This window comes from Aptenodytes patagonicus, chromosome 1 (assembly GCF_965638725.1).
Source record: "Aptenodytes patagonicus chromosome 1, bAptPat1.pri.cur, whole genome shotgun sequence".
NCBI lineage: Eukaryota > Metazoa > Chordata > Aves > Sphenisciformes > Spheniscidae > Aptenodytes > Aptenodytes patagonicus.
Window position 1 is genome coordinate 94,397,976 of NC_134949.1, and position 23,485 is coordinate 94,421,460.

General features: G+C 39.8%; 1 protein-coding gene across 1 annotated transcript in view; it reads left to right on the forward strand.

Moving 5' to 3' along the window:
* Positions 1-2,603: 2,603 nt before the first annotated feature.
* Positions 2,604-23,485, forward strand: part of F5 (coagulation factor V) — a 35,387-nt gene continuing 14,505 nt past the window's right edge. Inside the window, exons 1-13 of the mRNA XM_076349323.1 lie at positions 2,604-2,822; positions 5,887-5,978; positions 7,382-7,504; positions 8,780-8,992; positions 11,882-12,025; positions 12,942-13,163; positions 13,916-14,081; positions 16,055-16,232; positions 17,289-17,391; positions 17,779-17,990; positions 18,773-18,923; positions 19,335-19,547; positions 21,359-23,294. Of these exons, the coding sequence (XP_076205438.1) occupies positions 2,662-2,822; positions 5,887-5,978; positions 7,382-7,504; positions 8,780-8,992; positions 11,882-12,025; positions 12,942-13,163; positions 13,916-14,081; positions 16,055-16,232; positions 17,289-17,391; positions 17,779-17,990; positions 18,773-18,923; positions 19,335-19,547; positions 21,359-23,294 (3,914 nt within the window). The 5' untranslated portion in view covers positions 2,604-2,661. The remainder of the gene's footprint in view (positions 2,823-5,886; positions 5,979-7,381; positions 7,505-8,779; positions 8,993-11,881; positions 12,026-12,941; positions 13,164-13,915; positions 14,082-16,054; positions 16,233-17,288; positions 17,392-17,778; positions 17,991-18,772; positions 18,924-19,334; positions 19,548-21,358; positions 23,295-23,485) is intronic.

Consider the following 23,485-nt stretch of genomic DNA (forward strand, 5'->3'; position numbering starts at 1 on the left):
GAAAAAAAACCCAGGCAGACCCAGATAATTTCAGGCAGCTCAGTCTTACGTTGATCCTAAGAGGTGCGGGAAGAGGAGAAAATAAGGGAGTAGCCAATATTGGACTTTTTGTTCTTAAAGGATTGAAGAAGGGTAATACATGCTAATCAGTGTAGCTTAATGAAAAGTATATCTGGTCTAATTTGATGCTCTTCTTTGAAACTATCAGTATTATCAGCCACCCTTGTAAAAGTAATTTCACTGATGTAATGCATTTTTCATTCCTTTTACTATTTGATTGGTATTGCACGATTCATTGGCTAAGAAATTTGAAAAATACAACCCCCAAATTCATCAAAATGGATAAAAGAGAAGTAACTAATTGATGTCAGCTTTGATGATTGCCAGCTCACAGTCACAAAGCAAGGGGTTTTAAGCAGGTATTCTGGGTATTAATTTTTAGCCTGCAATATTTTAGCTTTTATTACAGGGAAGAATTAAGTATTAGAAACCTATAATGGAAAATTCAAATTCAATCACTTAGTTCATTAAACAGAATTACAGGAAGACTTGTTTAAGGTGTATTTTAGTTTCATCTCCTCAGCCAGTCACGTAAAAATATAAGAAGGTCTTCAAATCCCTGTATGGGACGGAGCTTTAGGAACAGCGTTGTAAAGCCCTGTGGGTGGAGACTGGACAGAAACATGAATCCGTTTCTGTTCTGACAAAGATACCTGATATTTTCTGTGTGCTTCTGTACGAATGTTGAAGACCTGGAGATGAGACAAGCTAATTTAAAAGTGAAGATGGTTTAGGTTTAACAGAATGTGCCAGGCACTTCAGCACCAGCTGCTTCCCATCAGTTCTGGATCAAAAGAAGGATCTCCATCTGCCCAGAGATTTTTTTCATAACATCTAAATGATAGGCATTTTCACACCAACTATGAAACTCTTAAGCACCAGCATTGAAATAGATCCTGAGCCAGAGATGAGATTGGGACCAGAGTAGAAATGAGACAAATATTATAACTTTTTACTTAAAAATTATTGAAGTAGTTTACCAAGGATTATGGTGAGTTCTTTAATCAAAACAATAATTAATTAGTAATGAAATACTATTGGACTGTGTTTACCTAAGATTTTCTCTTCAATATCAGTGCATGCATTCTGGTCCAACTTAATTGTTTCAGGATTCTGGGTTTTGAATCCTTTTCGTACATAATGTATGTGTCAAAGCAGCTCATGGGAACAAGTGATTAACTCCATGCAGATGCAGTAGGAGGTAATTTAAGTTCACTTTGCTGCCTTGAAACGGTTCCACGATGTCTTATGCTGTCCAAGCGATCACGATTGTTTTCAGGTTTAGGCACCAAACTATCCTGAAGTGTGGTAGGGAGCATTTAGCTATTGGTCTTCATCAATTTTTTTTTTCCAACCATCTTCTCTATCTCTTCTAAGGCCATATGGTACCATATAGTTTGGATAGAATTAACCAAGCTGCCAGTTTGACCATTTTGCTGCTGAACAACGTATCAAACCTAGAATTGATCAGGTTTGCTTTTGAAGTAGTCTGGAGAAATGTTGTCCTTATTTTTGTCTGGATCTGGAGTGGAATTATTTTGATTTGGGGTTTCAGGTAATTTTTTCATGAAAACATTAGCAAAACATTATTGAAAATTGTTGTGATCTTCTATCCATGAAAAAAATAGGTAGGAATTTTTCTTTTTCCAGTAATCCCAGTGTATGGGAAACACACTCAACAATTTTCTTGTTGTTTTGACAAACTTCTCAGCACTGGCAAAAGCAGGGAAACTTTTTTGGTGATATAGTTGTCACTGATAATTAGCTGATAAGCTAATTATAAGCTTTTTTTTTTAATTATAAGCAATTATTAGCTGATAAGCTAATGTCAACAGATCCTAATCAAGACTAGATAGAAGGATTCTGACTACGGGCAAGCCTTCAGGCTGACCTGTTAGCTGCCACTGAGAAGCCCGTTCGTTATCCATTACCTGAGATACTTGAGAGTGTAGTGGGAACCAAACTGAAGCTGACAACATGTTTGGAAAGGTTACGAACTATTATGAGTGTGCAGTATATGGTGATCTGAACTAGATTTTAACTAGATTTAGCTCTGCATCCACTTCTAGTCCCCACACCTAATCCCTCAGCAATTTGCCTTCTAACTGGGAATGATTTCTTAGGAGATGTAGCATCTAACTAGGAAATTTCCATCAGTGCCACCTGTGTGCTGGGTTTCTGTTTTCTGGGAAGACAGACAATATGCCCCCCTTCTTCCCAACCATGCAAATCAAACATCCTGTAATTGTAAGTAATCTGAGTAATTGTTTTCTGCCTCCGATATCCTGCTGCTTCAGTAGACAATGACCCAACCACAGTCTGTAGTGGGGCTGAAAAGCTGCTTCTCCTTGGTGCTTGTCTCTCACTGAAGATGGTGTGGAGGAGGGGAAGGAAGATAGTTTAAACAGTTTTTTATCTCTATTGGATCCCTGTCAGTAAGGGGAGGAGGAGGTGAAGAGCAATGACCTGAGCGTAGCAAATGCTGTTACCCTCTTGCATCACAATTATTTCATTTCTGAGGGGAAGTTAGAAGCAGCAACAGCAATAAAAGCAGCAGTTTCTGCCTCGTCTTCCAAAGCAGCATCAGCAGGCATCTGTAGCATGACACTCCACTGCATGCGTCTTTTCCTCTTGCTTCTCCTTGGTTCATGGTGGCCAGACTCAGAGAAGCATGTGGTGGGAGCTATGAAGGTCAGGGAGCACTATATAGCTGCTCAGATCACTAGCTGGACCTACAAACCGGAATCTGAGGAAAAGTCCAGGTAACGAAGTACAGGATAAGAAGGATGAAACTAGTCCTCTCTTGTGACTGAGTGTTTTATGTCTCCCGTCTCCTGTGGAATTTTAGAGCCCAGGAGGACTTTAGAGCCTGATCTGTTGACTTCAGAGGAACTTGTGTGACTTTAAACAGCGTGATCTGAACTGGAGCCAGTGAAGTATTAAAAGCTCCTTTTTGTTTACTTCATTAGTGGATAGAATTATTTTTATGTTTTCAGAGCACTTTTTCCAGGGCTTGCTTTTATCATCTTCTGTGTGAGTTGATGTTTGCTGTTTGTTTGTTTTAATGTAATTGTTTTAGGTATATGGATTTTGAGCAATGTTAAGTTGAGCCATGGTTTGGTAAGATTTCAGAAACTTCTGGACTCAGAATTTGCTGAAGGAATAAATATATTCCAATTTGGATACTATCACTTTCACTTAAATGAGAGCCTGATGAACTTTGGAACTAGTCATGTTGTTTCTGAGTTGTTCAGTAGTTTTTGTGAAACGTCCATCCTGAGTTCTGCCAAGTAAAGGTTGTAGGATCAAGCATTGCTATACTTTATTAAGTGAAAATACTAATTTCAGGGTTTTTTTCAGATAGCATTGCAGAATGGCCAGCCTACATGCATACAGCAATCAAGCATATAAAATACCTTCTTTGTATTACTGCTATTATCCTTAGGATTATAAACACTGCAAGCGCAATGCTACAGATGACAAAACTGGGATGTAATTTAGAATTCTTATGCTATGTTCACTATAGTCACCATACACAGCTTTTATTTGTTCATGAAGTGGCATGAAATGGTACAAATTACTCCTACATTCAAGGGGATATTTGGATACTACTGCATTTTTTTATATTGGTGGATCGCTGGTTTTCTTTTTTTGTTTAGCTTGTGATTTTTTTTTTTTTTAAAATGTATATTGCATTTCTGGATGTTATGGAAAGGACATTTCCAGATGTGATTTAGATTTTCTAACTAATCTTGTTTTCAAGACTAATTAAAGTTTCTATGATTTCTAAAACTCTCCTTGGAAGTTTGATGCAACTGGTATAAGCATAATGTCAAACTGGCAAGACAGAAAAAAACAGGATTTAAATGTAGCAACATGAAGCCAAATGCCATATAAGTATTGACCCGGGCATGTGAATTTAGTAGTTAGAACTTCATTGTCATCTGCATTGGATGCATCAATATAAGTATCAACTGCTGTTTTGTTAAATGTCACATTGTTGATAGATAGTTTTCATGCAGTAGGGACCCACAGACAGCCTCAAACCTCAGTTGAAATACTCTGTGATTAGCTAGGGGTTTTTCATACACAGTGCCTATTGAGATATCTCGCATAAGTATTTAGAGCGAGTCACATCCCAAATGGGTCTGATGAACTTTGTAGAGCTTATAGAAATTTAACTAAAAAAAACCAAACCAAAAAAAACCACCACCCCACCCACAAAGATACTCACTAAGGACGAGCTAATGGCTTGGATCCCAAAGGCATTTGGGTATGTAACTTGCTCTGATTTCAGTAGAAGCTGAATGTCTAAATACAGTGTAAGAATCTGATACTTTTTTTGCTTTTGGTTCTAAATAACTGAAGAGATGCTGAAAAGAAAATGGGTTCTTCCTGAACTATTTCCTTAATTTTCCAATCATACAGGCTAGAAAAGGACACTTAACTTCTCTGAGTGTCAGTCGTCTTATCGTCGTAGCGATTTATTTGTTACCATGTACAAGTGATATTTGTAAGACACTTCAGAGCAAAGTGAAGATGTATTATCTGTGCATGCAGTGTGGCTGCTGCCATTCCTGAAAATTATGTAACTAGACCCTGCCTGTGTAGTCTGAGATTTCTGAAGTGTTAGAAAGCTACGTATGTTGTTCGTTCTAGCTATACAATTGGCGTTGATAAATTTCCTCTTCCACCCCATAGTCTTATGTGCATATTCTATTGAACATTGCCACATTCGGGCAGCACTTGTCAATGGAGGTTATGGATCGGGTCTGTCTCCTTAAAGAGTGAAACAAAATTTTACCAGTGACTTTAAAGCGAGGGGAATGAATCAAAACATGAACTGCTTCTGCCCGTCTCTTCTGTTGTGAGAGTGTGTCGCAGAGGGATTTACAAAAGATCTCTACAAAAAGAGATTTCCCTCTTATGGACCCTGGGTGTCGCTGAAGCGAGCTCACTGTGTTATCTCTGCCCAGCCTATCTATGCTTGAGTAGATAGTGCCTGAAAGGGCATTACGAAAAAAGCAAGTGGAATTACTGTTGGATCCAGTCATCATACTTACTATAAGAAATCAACCAATAAATGTGAAACTAAATACAGGCTATTATCCCTCCAGCCTTCTTCTCATCACTAGTTCCATTCCGGAAGTGTTGTGTGCTGGTTTCCTTCTGCTTGCCTAAATATTTTCTAAGAAAACATTGTGTGGTCTACTGGGTGCCTGATTCATTTACATAACAAGACTAAGGACACTTGCAGTGTTTCTCAGAAAGCAATTTTCTGACTTCTTGTGAGATCCTTAGTTGTTGTCAGGGAACAGTTTTGTGCTTGACTCCAAGGTCATTGCTGCTGCAGGAGCTTGCTGTTAATGCTGTTGTGGAATCCTTGTGGTGAGTCTTAAAGTTCAAGCATGGGGCTGAGTAGAGAAATTCAGGTTTCTTTCACTGTGTTTTGTCAGATGCTTTCTAGGTTAAGCATGGACAAGACATCTTCCTCTGTGTCTTAAATGGACAAACAGACATCTTCATCGCAGAATCAAAAGGATCTATAGAAATCACCAGCAAAATCAGGGGTAAACTGTGCTAGGTACTGTAATTGAATGTCTGATATGAAATGGCCTAGCTCAGGAATGTCCTAGATTCAATGGAGTAAGAGGGAGAGAGGAAGACACGACAGAGTTGGCCTGTGTGCCTTGCCTTCAGCAGAATGTGCAAGTGATTAAATGTAATTCCAGGATTCACTTTCTGAGATATCCGTTAAACAGCAATGGCATCTCTGGGGATCTTTGTCCTTTTAATTTTTTTTGTAACTACCTCTTTTGGTTTCAGATTGGAACATTCAGATCCTGTGTTTAAGAAAATTTCTTACAGAGAATATGAAGTGGATTTTAAAAAAGAAAAGCCAGCAAATATATTTGCAGGTAAACAGGAAGGAAATGTTCTGAGTATTTTTGTTTGTTGCTTGTTATAAAGCCAGTAACAAGCTAAGCAAGCTTGTATTTTTGTGTCCATTGTTTTGCACATAAACCAAATGGGCAGGGGGATGTGGTCTCTACAGGGCACTAGGCTTTCAAAGGCGATAGAGAGGTTGGATTTTCAGAGGCTGGGGCTCAGCACTATCTGCAAATTAATTGCACGGTACAAAGTTGTTCCCTTTGTTTTCAGCATCTGATGAGACTTCCCATACACAATTTAGACTTATACGGCACAGTCACAGTGGTGACATTATAAATTCACATGGAAGGAGCCTAAGGGCTGAGGCTAAATATGTTTCTGATAGATCAGTGGAAAGGAAAAGAAAACTATGAGGTTGGGTATGAAAGATGTCCCCTTGCTTTTGTGTCTGTTACTGCTTGAAGATGCTTTAAATGGATGCAGGCAAGTTCTTGTACTTATGCCATACGTAAGTATGGTACTTGTGTTCTGATACTTATGCAGAGTACTTATATAGTCTGTCTGCGCTTCATATTAATAGACAAAATAACTTCAGATGCTAGGTGTTCAGATTTAGATTTCAAAGTAAATGTGTGTGAGGTTGGTGATACGAAATTGTTACAAGTTGCCCTGAGAGGTCTAGTCTATGATCTGATTCCTTCCAGTTTTGTTTGTTCTCCTGTGTTTTCTGAAACTGCTTCTTTCTTTTCAGAGAAAGAAGTTTACAAAACAGTTTACAAAGAAAGAGACTAACAAGCCAAACGTTGTCTTAGTAGGTTTCTTCCATTGCTTATTTTTGCAACATGGGGAACAGGGATACAAGCCCCTCTTGAAACCTTATGCAGGCTATGCCTCAAGAAATTTGCAACATGGAACTGATTATTTCTTTAGATAACATTTTGGGATTGAAAGGTCTTTTTGTTCTGTGACTTCTGGCATTGAGAGTGCTACTCAAAGAAATGTGCTTGAATGCCTTTCTCTCAACTCTTAAACTATAAAACATCTGCCTTCCTAAAACTGTTTGTTTAAATTGTATGTGAAGGATTCCTAGAAATTCCCAATGAACCTCAACATGAACCTTTTGATAAATTTTCTGCATCTGGAAATACCTTTTTTTTCCCAATTCTACCATTTTCCTGTGATTTTTAAGTGCTAGTTGCCAGATGTACGATTTATAACATTCCTGACTACAAGCTGCAGGTTTTAAATCCCCACGTGCCTTTTTACAGGTAAATCTTCATTGCCGTGGTATTATATTCTCTGCCTGTATTAATTTTGCAACTTGTACTTTGAGAGTTCACGTTCCCTAATGGGGGGAGAGAACTCTCTGTTTCACTAAACGTACTCTTTTGCTCACATTTTCCTCTCTCTTTATCTTGAATAACTACAGGACTTCTGGGACCAACTCTGCGTGCTGAAGTGGGAGATACTTTAGTAGTTCACCTTAAGAATATGGCTGACGAGCCAGTCAATATTCATCCCCAAGGCATAGTTTACAACAAAAATGCAGAAGGTAAATACTATAAAAACTCCATGCTTTGTTCATTTACTTGTAGACTACTGCATGAAATATTGAGAGGGGCCCAGACCAATGTTTGAGGATATGTGTAACACAAATATCTGTTGATCCTGGATTAAAACTTCACACCCGTTGTTAGCTCCTTTCTTGTTCATCAGTGTAACACTAGGAATATGAGTGTCATCTGACACGCACAGTCTCCTGACCAGCTGTCTGTGTGCTAATAGTGTTTCACAGAATCACAGAGTGGTTGAGGTTGGAAGGCACCTCTGGAGGTCACATGATCCAACCCCCATGTACTTGCAAAATATTCTATTTCAGGACATGTAAACTCTTAAATGCAGGTCTTAAAAAAAACTTTTCCAAATCCCTTGCAATAGTGTACATCAAGGCGTTATTGGTAAAGGCACTTGACAGTGCTGATCATGTTGTTCTGATACTCAGCATTTCGTGCTCAGCTTTGTGGTGTTTTGCTCCTGCAACCCTCATGAGACTTGCAAAAAGAGATCATAAACTGTGACCAACTGACAGTTAAATGTCTGCACTAGCACAAAGTGAGTTTGATTGCCCGTGCTTCTTGGATTGCCCTGGCCTGGGTGCTGAGCCAGAGCTCTGACCTGCAGGTTACAAATTTGTTCAGGGCTTTGTTTGTTGTGTCGGTACAAAGAGTTTTGCAACCCCATCCCGTGAAGTTGAACAAAACATGTTATTGGAAGTGATAGGCGGTTCAGTTTGACTATCTTTATTAATGTGCCTTTTGCACCTAGGATTTTGATTCTCTGGCTTCCCTTTGTCATATTGCAGATTTGTTGGATATGGTAGGCATAGATATGAGCCATTACTGCCACCTGGATATGCAGTGCACAAAAGGTCTAAGGCAGCAAGGCAATGCTAGCCTGCGCAATGGCTTTATGAGAGACAATTAGAAAATTGACAAAGTGGGCGGTATTCCTCCACAGAGTATCAGTAAGCAGAGGCTGAAGCTTCATGCCACCCTAGCCCTAGTCAGACTGATGAAAAGCCCCACCTTTCGGCAGTGATGACAGTTCTAGGAAATCTTTAATCTGTAAGAAACAGGATGGTGGAATAGCTACTCTCCCCTGTGCTACTCTCCACAATGTGAGTGGAATCATGAGTTCTCTCTTTGAAGCTGAAGTATCGTATAGGCAAGAAACAAACCAAGCTTTTGGAATTGATTGTAGGAGGACATTCCAGATGCTTTAATTGCTCTTTGTCTTCAAGCCACCCTACTGACTCTTTTCTTGGCAGGCTCCCTGTATGATGACAGAACATCATCTGCAGAAAAACGAGATGATGCTGTATTTCCAGGCCAGGTCTACACATATGTATGGGATATAACAGAAGAAGTTGGTCCAAGAGAAGCTGACCTTCCTTGTCTTACTTATGCATATTATTCTCATAAGAACATTTCAAGGGATTTTAACTCTGGTCTGATTGGAGCGCTGCTTATCTGTAAAAAAGGTGATTAAATGCTTTAAGACTGCTATAAGGTAATATAGTTTCATTTCTTAATAAAGTTAAAGTTGTATGATAATGAGGGAAGATACATTATTTTCCTTTTCACATCTTTACAGGCAGTGTAAAGTAAGTGGTTTTCAACATCTTTTTTTTAGATGTTAAAGTTTTTAAATGCCAGCTTTCATGCAGATCCATCCTATAATTATTGCATGGACAGAGTGCGCTATAAATAGATACATTTGCCTGTACTGGTTGCATTTTCAGTTGCTTAACTGCTAAGTATATGACCTCAAATTTCCTGCCTTAGAATAAATATTTTTTAAAGCTTCATTCAAAATGGTTCAGCCATTCCAGAGAATAAGGCAGGAAATAATTGGTTTACCCATGCCTTTTAAAGGCTGGCTGATCAAGAGGCTGTAGCACTCTCTCTTCTGTAACAAGGGTTTGAAATCTCAGAGCAGTGTGTCTTTCGCTAGTCATTTAAAAATATGGCCAAATTTGAACGGATTATAAGTCTTTGAAAATTGCTTTGCATGTTATCAGGGACTTGAGATTTTAGCAGTTTGAGTCACTGAATTCCATCTCCACTAATACGAACTGGTGTCTTGTAGGATTTGTAAATAACTGCTAGGTACATGCCACTGATTTGAGGGAAGTTTGAAACAGCATACCACTGTGTAAGCTACTTAAACTACTTGCTGGTCCCTTAAATCCTGAATTATTCCAAATTATATATCCTTCTTTTAGTGAAAGCTCTGAGTTATTTAGCTTGATTCTCTTCCCTGCAGTTTGAGTCAAACACTTTGTATAGACTGCAGACTGCATGGGCTTGGACCTTGAAGCTTTCCTGAAAGTAAACATAAAACCGGTTCAGCGTGGGTTGTACAAGGGCACTCTTCTCACTGATAGATACTCATTTAATTGCAGAACACACCGTCACCTCAAAGGAGTGGCATTAGTATTAATTATGTTCCTCCTGAAGTTTTTTGAGAATTAGTGCTTTTAGTATTATCTAGGACTTGTTGTTTTCCTAATTTTCTTGTGTTTTCTTTCTCTGTGTTTGTGTGTGTGTGCATTTTATGGCATACTGGTGTAGTTAATCTGGACAGATGCTTTGAAATTACTTGCTTTCCTTCCTTCACGGGCTTCTCAAATTCATGCATGTATTGTGGGCTTGAGTTGGATATGAGTTTGAGACGGATTGGTTTGACTACTACCTTCAAGACAATTTGAGCATGTGTTTCTAGCTAGAGCAAAGACAAATGGCTAAATACTCAAATTTTTAAGATTTCTGAACAGGGTTTCTTTGACCGGGCACTGCGTGTGGTAGGTGTGCAACATGCCCGTGTATTTGGTCTGGCTGGTCTGGAGTTAAGTTTCTTCACAGCAGCTCATACAGTGCTGTGTTTTGGATTTGTGGCTAAATAATGTTGATAATGCACCCATGTTTTAGCTATTGCTGAACAGTGCTTGCACAGTGTCAAGGCTTTCTCTCTTTCCTGCTCAGACCTCCCCAGCTAGTAGGCTGTGGGTGGGCGAGAGGTTGGGAGGGGACACAGCTGGACAGATGAACCACATTGGCCAAAGGGATATTTCCTACCATGTAACATCATTCTCAGCGATAAAAACTGGAGGTAGAGGAAGAAGAAGCAGTGCAGGGGGAATGAGGGCTGTTGGCTTCCAAGGTGGCTGTTCCTGAGGGACTGGCTGGACATCAGTCTGCATGTGGGAGATGATGAGTGATTTCCTTCGTATTGCTTGGGTTTTTTCCCCTTTTTCCTTCAGCTGTTGAACCATCTTTATCGACCCACAAGTTTTCTCACTTTTGTTCTTCCTGTTCTCTCCCCTGTCCTACTGGGGGGCAGGGAAGCATTGAAGTGGCTGTGTGGGTGCTTGGCTGCTGGCTGGGGTCAACCCACCACAGTCTGACCCACTAAGAGCGGCGCATAGGTGGTATAACCTGGGAAGATTATAAAAAGTGGACTTTTGAGTTAAAGCACTGACTGAATGTTCTTTGCGTGACAAGCAGATAAATTCCTCTGTTGATCTGAGACTTCTTTTGTGCAGGAAAACAGGACTTTGTAGCCTCTCATAAATAAAAAGGACTACATTAAAGCTAACTGCTTCCACTGCCAGTGTCTCTTCCTAAGTAGAATAACCACAAGGTCCCAAATTTTTAGTTCCTGCAGTCCAGAGGGACATCTATTTTAGTCCTGGATTATGTATTGAAAGTAGCAAATGGAAGTATTTGATGTGAGCAATCTACAGAAAGAATCAGTAAAACCACACCAGTTCTGTGTGGCATGTCCAGAATGAATTCTACTTGTTGATAGAAATCACACCTGTATCACAAACTCAATTAGATGGTTTCTTATAACCGATCCAATTCAGCAGTATTTGTCAAAGTCTTTTGTATGTAAAGGTTGTGTGCTGAGTCGTCAGTTTTATGCGTTTTAAAGGGTCTGATGACCTCAGTATAGTGCTTGAAAAGGCAGTGTTCACACTGCAGGTGACTCTGCCATCATTCTTCTCCTTGCCTCACAGTCTCAAAAGAGAGGCCAGCGTCTGATTGTGGACAGAAGGCTGTTTGGCGCTCCCATTCATTAAGGTGACCCCTACAACACATTGCCAGAATTGTCTGAGACAATTCACTGCGTGTTGTTTAATCTCCTCTGGAGTATTACAGACTTTTGATTTTGTGATTACCCAACCCAAAAGTACTTTCAGAAATAAAATCACTTTATGAGCGTTCTTAAGGTCTTGTTTTGGTCAGGCTCAGCCAGTACATGCTAACAGGTGAAGCAAGCTCATTAAATACACATTAATGCCACTACCTTGATGTGAAAGCTGCTTTACTTCTGCTTCAAATTAAGACCTGTTTCTTCTTCATAGGAAGCCTAAATGAGGATGGGTCACAGAAACTTTTCGACAAGGAGTATGTACTGATGTTTGGCGTGTTTGATGAAAACAAGAGTTGGCAAAGATCAGCATCACTCAAGTACACAATTAATGGCTATACTGATGGAACGTTACCAGGTATTGTTCAGGCTTATGTGAAATGAAATTAACATTGATGAAGTCTGAATATTACCTTTGTTTGCTTTTTATGGAAGAGAACAGGAATGTGGAGGAATGAGATACAGCCTTTTTTAGGACATGTATCTAACTTCTAGAAGAGAAACTGTGCTGCTGGAAGGAAGTCATGCCATATTGCTGATAAGAACAACAAAATTACTTCTAAGAAGAGTTCTGCTCTAGGAACGGGATTACTAACTTTAAAAAATAAGAAATACCTAATTTTTTTACTCAGCTGATGGGGAGAGAGTGATGTGGTTAAGTGAACTGCTGGTTTTACAGCATATAGAACATACTAGGTGAAGAACTTTCTGGAAGTGGAAAGTCAGTTACCATTAAATTAGACAATTAAGTGGGAAGACTAGGAAGGTGGTAATGGGGTTATTCTGTTGCTAGTGTTTTCCCCTTGTTCTCCTAAGGAACTACTTTAATATCTCTGTCCAGTCCATTGAGTAAATACGAAAGACTGTCTTAGGTGGGGTTTTTTAAACAAATATTGGATAGGGTAGTGACTGTCACTAGATACAACCTCATTCTTTAGCTTGGATCCTTGCTTTTTTCTGCCCCACTCCAGACAAGGACAGATCAGCTTTCCAAAAGAGGCTACTGGTTCTCTTCCTTCTTCCCCAGCTCACTATAAGTCAGGTTGTCACTGCATGCAAGATTTAAACACCTATCTTCCACTGCCATACAGGATTTTGATATCTGTTCCATTTACAAGCTTCTGAAACTTCCTTTTGTTGCAAACACTGATCACAGGAGTCAGAGATTTTATTATTTTTAATGTTGGGAGCGAAGATTCACTTCAGACCTAGTGTGCATAGGGAACTTGCATGACTTGCCTGTATTCTGAACCCTACTCTCATTTCTCTTTCAGATTTAGAGGCTTGTGCATATGACAACATTAGCTGGCATTTGATAGGAATGAGTTCCAAACCAGAAATTTTCTCCATTCATATCAATGGCCAGTCCATGGAGCAAAGACATCACCGAGTTTCTGCTGTCAACCTAGTGGGAGGAGCGTCAACCACAGTAAACATGACAGTGAGTGAGGAAGGAAGGTGGCTGATATCTTCTCTTGTCCAAAAGCACCTGCAAGGCAAGGAAACATCTATTTATTAAGCAACTGTAGAGTTGTCCTTCTCTTCTTTATGTCCCAAATGGCTTCTACTGTTTTGCAATGGTACAGTTACTGTGTTTCAGATAGTTGTCATTTCACTAAGAAACCACTGGAAAACAAGGCATTCTGTTGGAATGAGAAGTGCATGATGAACTAAAAGGCGTTCTTATCCGCAGCCTTACTGCTGCGTGCACATCACAGAGCAACAGTGAATCAGTACTCCAGCATCTAAGCCTCTGTGAGCTGTTCAGATAAGCACCGTTATAAAATGAGTAAGGAACCACCTGTTTCCTGAGAAACACTTTCAGCTAAGGGTCACTCCATCTGATGAAAATATTTGCTGTTCATCATTTGAAAGTGGGTATCACTCTCTCAGCAGTGATCAGAATTCTGTTTTAAAGAATGAGAGAAATGTCTCTCTTACAAGAGCTGGAAGACATGTTTCAAAAAAAAAAAAGGGAAAAAAAATAGCTTTCTATCTGTTCAGCTGGTATTTTCAAAGAGGGCTAGTTGAGAGAGCTTCTGTATTCCATTTGATTAATATGGGCTCCTTGGAAGGCTCCCAGCCTATATATAGTCTACATGGATGCAGCCTTTTCAAGCCTGAAAAGATGGCAATCAGATGAACAAATGCTTGCTGGCAGCCTTAGCTAAGGAAATGAGAAATGCAGTTGAAGGGGTAAGGGTTCATAAAATGGAAAATCACTATGGTACTGTTTCTTCTCAATTAGCTGGAATGCACGGTTACCTCACTGTAAGAGACTGTGGGGACAAAGAGGTGAAGAAGAGTCGTCTCTCCTTTAAAGAACGTCGTATGGTCAAAAGCTGGGAATATTTCATTGCTGCAGAAGAAGTTACTTGGGATTATGCCCCAAGTATTCCAGACAGCCTTGATAGGTAAAATAATACTTTGTCAACATAGTATGGAATGTTAACATGAAACCACAGAATAATTCAGGTTAGAGAGGACCTATGGTGATCCAACAGCAAAGTTGGATCCTGTGAAGGACCAACTGAATTAATTTCTCGGTAGGATGTAGCCCCAGACAAGCACACCAGGTACAGGGATTGCCTGGGGCAGGGGGATAAACAGCTTGAATGGCTTTCAACCCTTTTCAGCTCTGTGCATCTCCAAAGGAGATACTCAGAAAAACCACAAAGGAATTAGAGTACCCAACCAAAGTTGGATCCAATGGCAAAGTTGGATCCGGTTGCACAGGGCCTTATCCAGTTGAGTTTTCATTGTCTCCAAGGATGGGGACTCCTCCACTTCTCTGGGCACCTTTGCAACCTCACAGTGAAAAAGTTTTTCCTTATATCTAATCAGACTTCCTCATGTTGCACCTTGTGTCCATTGTGTCTCATCTCTTCACTGTGCGACTCTGAGAAGAGTCTGGTTCTGTTTTCTCTATAATCTCCCATTTGATAGTTGAAGATAAAAATAAGATGCTTCCTTAGCTGTGTCTTCGCACGACTGAATAAACAGGTTTTGTTTCTATGTCGTGTGCTCTAGCTCCCTAATCACCGTGGTGGCCCTCCACTGGCCTCTCACCAGTGTGTCAATGACTTTCTTTGCTGAGGAGCCCAAAAATGGACACCACCTTTTGCCTCTAACGGGGAGCCCAAAATACGAAGATGACTTAGAAAATGCCCTAAGTAGCATACAAGCCTATTTTCCAAGTTACTTTTCAACATGAAGTCTGCTGAAACAAACAATCCTTAAGAGGAAGGAAAAGGGAGGGAGGGAGGGAATATTTTCTGGAGAATAAAAGTTTTTAAAAGTTCAGTACAATAAAGTGGTTAGGGAATGGGAGAAAGAGAGGTCTCTATAAACGGCCTTTGTGTGGCACCAATGTAGATGTAGTAAAAGTTGTAATAAGTAAGCATATTGGGCTATTTTGTTCAACTTAAGGTAAATAGAAGGAATTCTGTAACATACCTGAGGTCATAGTACACAATGCTGCCAGTGGACTGTAAGGTTAAACTTGCAATCTGTCAATTCCCCACTGCTAGAGTACTAGTTACTTTACAAGCTGATGTTCGTAAGAACCTTTAAGGATTTAAGCAGAACAAGACAAATTCCTTACCCTGTAAGGGGTTATAGTTTCATATACCTCCTTAGAATATAGCGTTCGTGTAACTCTTTAAGTATTTCTCCTCTGGTGTGATTTGCTTCCCTTCTTATTTGCTCTTGGACTGCATGGAGCGAACTTTTATACATTTCCCTGCTAGTTACATGGCATTACTTAACCGCCTCGGTGCTCTGATTTTTCTTCCTTTGTTCAAAATTACAGAGTTTATCCCTGTTCAGTAACCTTTTTTGAAGCACTGGTGACCAGGACAAACATGTTACTCTGTGTTACTTCCCAGTATTTATCTTAGTTTTGCTCTCAGCATTAACAATTCTAATGTTTTTAAACCTGAGTGTAACACTATTTATTGTATGGTGCTTGAGTGGGATTATCTGTTCCTGTCTCTCCTAGAGTCTTTGCTACTGTAAGCAAATTGTTTGTTTATTTTTTCTATGCTCAACTATGCCTTTGTAAAAGGAGAACAGTGATTTCTGCTATCTTATCTTGAAAATGTAGCTGCTGCTTCAGTTTGTTTCTTTCTTGCATGTATAACCTATTAAATTAAATGTGAACGCTGATACTAATTGGTCATATGTGATACTAAAACACAAATAATGTTCCAAGCTTCTTACCTAATTCAGGTTAGAATTTGGGGTGAAGAGCATTAGGTTAGTTTAGGGTTTGGATTTCTTTTCAAGCAGTGAGGTTTTTACCAGTTGCTTGAGTACTAATTCTGTATTCTAATAGATGTCACTATTCAAGTTTTGTTGATCATTTGTCTTTTCCTTTATTTTTAAGACACTATAAAGCGCAGCACCTGGACAACTTCTCAAATCTCATAGGTAAAAAGTATAAAAAGGCTATTTTTAGGCAATATACCGATGCCAGCTTCACTAAACGTCTGGAAAATCCTCGTCCCAAGGAAACTGGAATCTTGGGCCCTATTATCAGAGCTCAGCTCAATGACAAAGTCAAAGTAAGTAACATAAATTCAGAGATTATTTATACTATAGCATAATTTTCTGTTGGACAGAGATACAAAAGAGCTAGTTTAATTTGCGTTTTTTGTCAAAAAATATAGCTAATGTTATAAATATTGGCCTATAAAAAATTATGATCACAAGTGACAGTGTTTAGCTTAAACTTTTTAGCATTCCCTCTATAGTTTCCATGATTGTGCTTTATTTTACAACATAAACACACTTCATTCACACTCATCGTAAAATATATGTTGACGCTGGTCCAAAATGGAAAAAAGCTAGACCTAGGTGGACTTCTGGGGGGATTTAGATGTGAGGCCAAACTTCACGAGCCCCTCATTCCTTATGTTGTTGTTTTTTCTGGCTGTTTTAGACAATGGTACTGGGTTTTCATAGTTAAATGTTCTTTCATGGAGTTATGAAATGAAACTACAAAGCATTTGCATTACAAGCTTGTGCTGCTGTCACAGCCGCTTGTCTTTCTGTTGTCACTTAATGATGCATCACAAAGTTTCATGACCTTTAATTGCCACCATGACTCTGTGACTCTGAATTTGAGTTTAGCACTTTTCTTCTTTTTTTTCTGATTTCATCAAGAATAGGCAGGACATTTTGCCTTTTCCTCCCATATCCCCTTTGGGTCTTGGAATCTGGGACAAGATTTGTTTTTAAATCTGTTTACATTTGTTTTCTCCCATATTGAAGGTTCTTAAGAACTTCGGTCAATAACTTCATATTCCCTGAGGTAGTGTGTGCCTAGTAGCTGGAAGAACAAGTGTTCTTTTTAGATTTTCCAGAGACCAGGTGTAAGAAGCTGAACTTCACTCAGTGGGCTCTACAAAGCCCAGCAGCAGGGTACCAGCGGCATTTAGACTGTGGGTTTATATTATCAGACAATATTTAAGACATCCCTCTGCCTTTCCAGCACTTCCCGGGCTGAAACCAGGCAAATTCTACGGTAGTTGAAACTTTGTTCTGTATTCAGACAAGGATTTTCTGACTACAAAATTCTTTTTTTTTTTTTTTTTTCCTTCATTTGCCTATCAATATAGGTTGTATTCAAAAATAAGGCCACTCGACCCTACAGCATTTACTTCCATGGAGTGACGCTTTCAAAGAATGCAGAAGGAGCTGATTATCCTCTGGGTCCCACAAGTAAGAAATTCGTGAATTACATCTTGCATACCACTAACTTGTGGAAGGTTTCACTGCTTTACAGGAGATGCTGTGGCTAGGACTGTGCATGACTGGGAGACCTCAATTCTATGCTCTGCCTCTGCTGACCTGTTGTGTTGCCTTATAGAGAAACCAAGGTATTGTCTGCAAAGCACAGACAAGTACCCTTTTTCGGTGTCTTAGTTTTATGTTCTTGTTTGTGATTTTAGAGAGAGACAAAAGTTCATGCTGAACTTCAGTTATCTCAGAGGTAGCTTGAAATGGCATAAGTGCACCAATTTTCATTAAAAGGCGCAGCCTGATGTTATATAAAGATCTGGCTCTAAGTTTGTATCGTTACTGTTCTCCTCCTTTATTTTTCCTTAGGCAATGGCACCCAGAGCAGAGGAATTGACCCAGGGAAGACATACACTTACGAATGGAAAATTGCTAAAACGGACCAACCCACTGCACAGGATGCACAATGTATTACAAGGCTATATCATAGTGCTGTAGATACTGAGAGAGATATAGCCTCTGGACTGATTGGCCCCCTTCTGATTTGTAAAAGTGAAGCATTGACACAGAGGGGTATGCAGGTAACATGTTTGGCAACCTCTTAGAGAGAGATTTTTCTCAAATAATGTTATCTGATCTACAGTGAATTTGGTTTTGCTCCCCTTAGAGAACTGTCATGTAGAGAGCAATTAAACCAATAGGATCCTGAAGAAATGACTTGAAGAAACAGTCCTATAACTGTTCACAGCGGTAGAGGAATTATATTCTGATTTTCTTAGCAAGAGCAGCATTTCAACAAAAGGTCAGCCTGACTTGAAAGTCTATTTCTAGACTTGATAATAAACTTTCCTGCTGCTATTATACCTTCACACTCTAAAGACATTCAGATCTGAGCTGGTCCCTTTCTGTAACAGGTGTAACTCAACAGGGTCTGACAATCTCGGGCATCACTGAATCCAGAGCAACTCAAACAGCATGGGAGAGTTCTGGGAGAGTGGTTCTCTTTGCCATCCATTGAAATCTTGCTTGGCAAAGACTTGAGCATCACTTGGGAGAAAAAAATGTCAAAAGCTTGTGCTCAGGTCAAACCAGGAGGCTGGTCCTTTTACAGAGAGCCCAGTCGTATACCATCTGTGTATCAGCAGTGTTAGTGGCTTGCTCAGCGCTCCACCACAGGTTGCTTGCAGTAGTAGGATTGTCACCTTGAAGCCTTGACCCCCTACTCCCTTTCACTTAGCCCTTGGATCACGCTTACCACAACTCTGGTGAAGCTTATATTGCTAAGTAAGTAAGACAGTAGGATTGAGTCCTTAATACGCGTCTCTGCTCATAAAATGTAACTGCTGTGTTGATTGTCTTTCAGAAAAAGGCAGATGGGGAGCAGCAGGCAATGTTTGCTGTGTTTGATGAAAATAAGAGCTGGTACATAGAGGATAACATCAAGGACTACTGCAGCAACCCTGCCAGTGTTAAAAGGGATGATCCCAAGTTCTATAACTCGAACATAATGCACAGTGAGTGGGATATCAAGCTGAATATTATGAAAGCTCATGTGAACCTGAGCATTCAGTGATTGCTTGTTCTCAGATGTAGTGCAATCAGGGAATTCTCTAGAGAGTCAGTGAACTTCTAACCGTGCCAGGTTGCACTGTACAGAAATATGCAATCTTTTAGGGACCAGGCTGGCTCTGGACCCTGAAGCAAAGGCAAGGGTTATTTAATTTTGATGCAGCACCCTGCTGCCTTAGAGATGCTATTTCCAGAGCTGGAATCTCCATCAATGCTATTGTGGTTTCGGCCCTGTGCCAGTCTCTTTCCAGGTGCAAATGTGAGTCCAGTTCAGTGGACTGACATCAAAGACCAGGAGGTTTTAAAAGTCTTAGTCTGAAAATACTGAGACCACTTTTATTTTGCTTTCCTTTTAGCAATAAATGGCTATGTGTCTGACAGCAGTGAAATCCTTGGATTTTGCCAAGATAGTGTGGTTCAGTGGCACTTCTCCAGTGTTGGCACTCATGATGAGATTGTCTCTGTTCGCCTTTCTGGGCACGCTTTTCTGTATCAAGGGAAATACGAAGATGTGTTGAACCTTTTCCCAATGAGTGGAGAATCGGTCACAGTGGAAATGGACAATGTTGGTAAGTGGTAAAGCTATAGCATTTGACAGCTCTTCTAAGACATTTTTTTAATCTCCAGTCTATAAGGACTTACCTAAATAGGAAAGAAATCTTTCCAGATAAACAGTGCTGGAAAATGTTGAACTGTTCCCCAGTGCAGCTCATGTGTATGGAGTTTTGTTGGCTACTCAGACTTAGCACATAGCATAATTGTATGCTATACTGAGGCTCTTTTTATTGGTGTTTTGTCAGGTTTTTTTTTTCACTTCACAATTAGTATTGGGGTTAGCAATGATCGTTTTAAGGCAGTTCTCAGATTGTCCTTGGAAACAATCCAGTATCAACTCCACTGTATGATTCCCAGTTTTGCCACAAACTTGTCCATCCTGAGTTAGCTAAAATGGGCCAAGACTGTCCAATTATGCTAGTCATTATTGGACAAAGTGGCTACACCTCACCTTAGGCTTGTGGTCATTTAGCAGCAGTAAAGTCTGCCTGACTGAATCGGATCACTAGTCCATCGGTATGCATCTCAATGTCTAACTAGGATTAATACCATACCTTGAAAAGGTGACGCTAGAACCCATGTAGACCACACTTACGGAATTACCTGCAAAAAGACAAAGATTCTTCCTCTTTGAAGGCTGTGAGTGTTCAGTGATCATCCTAAAATCCCACAAGGTTTAAGTATCCTTATCCTATTTAAAATACCAATTTTTTTTTTTTATCTTTTATCTATTTAAATAACGAATTCTTTATGTCCTCAAAGCTTGTTTTCGGTGATCGCACAGAATCAAGACCTTATGAGTTAAAAATGTATGTTAAGTGTTTTTTATTGTTCAACACTAGGGAATCATTAAAACTCCATCAGACTCTATGGAAACCTCCCCAGAAATGTACTTTTGCTTGATTTTGGTATGTGATCTGTTCTTTCCACCTAGGGCATGTTTTCTTTTGTAAATTTGCTGCTGTTAGAAATAAGGAAAGCTATGCAGGTCACTTCAAACTCTGATAAATATAGAAAAATTGTATGTGACCTTTTTAACAAAAAAGGCTGGTTTTTTCAAGCTCTGTTAATTCTGTCTATTCTGTCATTTCTGCTAGTTCCAAAAGCAAGCTGTAACAAGCAAAGAACTTGATTTGATGCTGTTTAGGGAAACAGATTGTATTTTGTTCTCTGCAGATCCTAGTTTCAAATGGAGAACTTATCTTCTGACTAGGTTTTGGAGGAATTATTAAAACCTAAATTAATCTAAGATGCCTCAGATTGGCAGCTTAATGTTTTGTGTCCAGATTGGAAATTCAAATTACTTTATTCTTTTAAAGATCATCCTATATGCATTCAAAAGCTTTTAAAATACTATGTTTGTTAGATGTTTGTCAACGTTGCCTCAGAACGTATTTGTTCTGTTCAGAATGCTCTATCTGTGTGGGGATGCTAAGGACAGGACAACATTAAAACTTTGTCCCAAAAGATCCCAATCTTAGATCCAGATCTAAACATAGGATCCTTTATATTACTACTTTCTTTCTTTTTCATATCCATCTGTTTCATGGGTTATTTTTGGTCTCAGGTCCTAGGTACAGCTTAATCTGTGGAGAAGGAGCTCCAGCTCTTAGATGTATTTATTTATATGTGCTATTATTTATTTACATTTATTATTTTTCATTGCAATGAGAGCTCATGGAAATCCCAGGTGAGGATTAGCACTCTGCTATACCAGGTCCTGTAGAAACAAACCCAGCAACTTGCCCTGACCACTTACATGATAGGCAATGTCCACTCTCGTAACTCCTGCATATTAGAAAAAACACTTTTATTTCAATTGCAGGTACTTGGCTTTTAGCATCCTGGGGTACCCCAGAGATGAGTTACGGCATGAGGCTGAGATTCAGAGATGCCAGATGTGACTATGAGGAAGATTACACGTTTGATGTTGTGGATTTCACTTACGCCAAGACTGATAAAAAGGCTGTTTCTGCCTTAGTTGAAGAAGATGTGCAAGAAGGAGATAGGGAGGATTTGGATTATCAGGATTACCTGGCTTCTTCTTACTCCATCCGAAGCTCAAGGAAGGCAACAGGCGATGAAGAAAAACAGAACCTTACAGCATTGGCCTGGGAACAGTATGAAGGCACTGATGCCGCCCGTTCTGAGGTGGCGGCTGGCTCAGGTCTGACACCTATAAATAGTAGTGAATCCACAAACACCTATAAGTTCTTAGAAACTCGTATCACTCCTCTTCCCCCAATCGAGGCTGAAACGTTCCAGTCAAATCACACATCAGTCACAGCAGAAGAGGACTTATTTTTAGCTAGCACAAGTGATGAAAAGGCTGACTTGGTATTTGAGAATAGAAGCCAAAGCAATTATGAAATAGATCACGGTAACATGACTGCAGGTGAACACTTGCTGAGCAATGGGGAAGGCCAAATGAATGTTGCAGAAGAGCTTCCAGCTGATGGAGAGGACAGTAAATTTTCTTCAGAAAAGCATCAGGAGGAAAGCACAGGAAAAGGAAATTATAACATTAACAGTAAAAGGAAAAGGCGAAACTTGCTGGCCATTAAGTTTTACTCTGTCCAAAAGATGAATGCCCTTCTAAGTCACGTACGAAATAAAAATGTCTCATTTTCTGACAAGGCAAGTGCACCTCATTCTGTGCATCACACAGAGAACACCTCTGATATAGACATGGTGGGAACTGGCCAGCTTCCAAATGATTATGATGATGAACTGGAAGAGGAGGAAACCAAGATGGAAAATGCCACGTGCACAGTTAACATGACGCTTGCTTTGGACCTCATTGTAGGAGATGGGTCTAATGCATCCAGCCTCTCTGAACCCAAGCTACCCAAGGATAAACAAGCAGACACTTTTTCTTTAGAACATACGTTAGGCAATATAAGCCCTAATTCCAGCCCTGCACTAGTAAAAAACTTACTAGAAGCATCATTGCCCAGGGCTGGGAAATATTCGTCTAAAATGACAAATGAGGAATGGAATTTGGTGTCTGCAAAGGGGAGTCTGGGATTAGAGGCAAATTTGGATAAATCTGTTAGTCGTGAGTCAAATCATCGTGGCAGAAATGGTACAGCATTCATAAATAAGAAGCATATGAAGAAGGATCAAGGGTTCTCACATCTAATGGGAGAAAAACAGAAAAGGAGCCACATGCAGCCAACTCTGAAAGGAAAGGAGGGGAACAAGAATGATACTTTGAGTACATCTGGAACCTTCATCAAGATCCGAAGGAAAAAAAAGGAATATCCAAAAATGAACCACTTGCTGAGCCCAAGGAGTAAAAAGCCCCAAAACATCACCAATTCTATGGCACGGTTTGGCCGTACATTGTTTCTGGGTGAGACCAACCACACTACGCTGCCATGTTGCACTAACACCACAGGGGCACCCAGTGAGGCCAACCATACAGTGGATCTGAGTAGAGCCGGGCATGGAGAGTCGCTAAATTACACACTCACCCCACGGCAGCTTAAGCCATCGATCATGATTGGGCTTCCCCAAGAAAATGGAGACTACGAATATGTTACGGAAGGATCTTACAGTGAGGAAACATCAGGTGGTGAATACGAATACCATTATGTGAGCTTTGATGACCCATACATGACAGACCCAAAAGTGAATATCAACGAACAACGTAACCCAGATAACATTGCTGAACATTACCTGCGTAGCAAAGGGAATGAGAGGAGATACTATATTGCAGCTGAAGAGGTCTGCTGGAACTATGCAGGATATAAAAAAAGGTTTGGCTAAATCATTTGCTTTCATTTTGCACACCATCCTGATACATACTAGCAGAATGTTGATTCACATGCTGATAAATTTAAGAGCATCTGTAATGTGCAATGTGATTTCCAACATTTCGGTTGCAGAACCCTAAGAACTTTCCACGGAAGGCTGGGACCCCCCTAGAATGTTATAGAGAGAGATTACT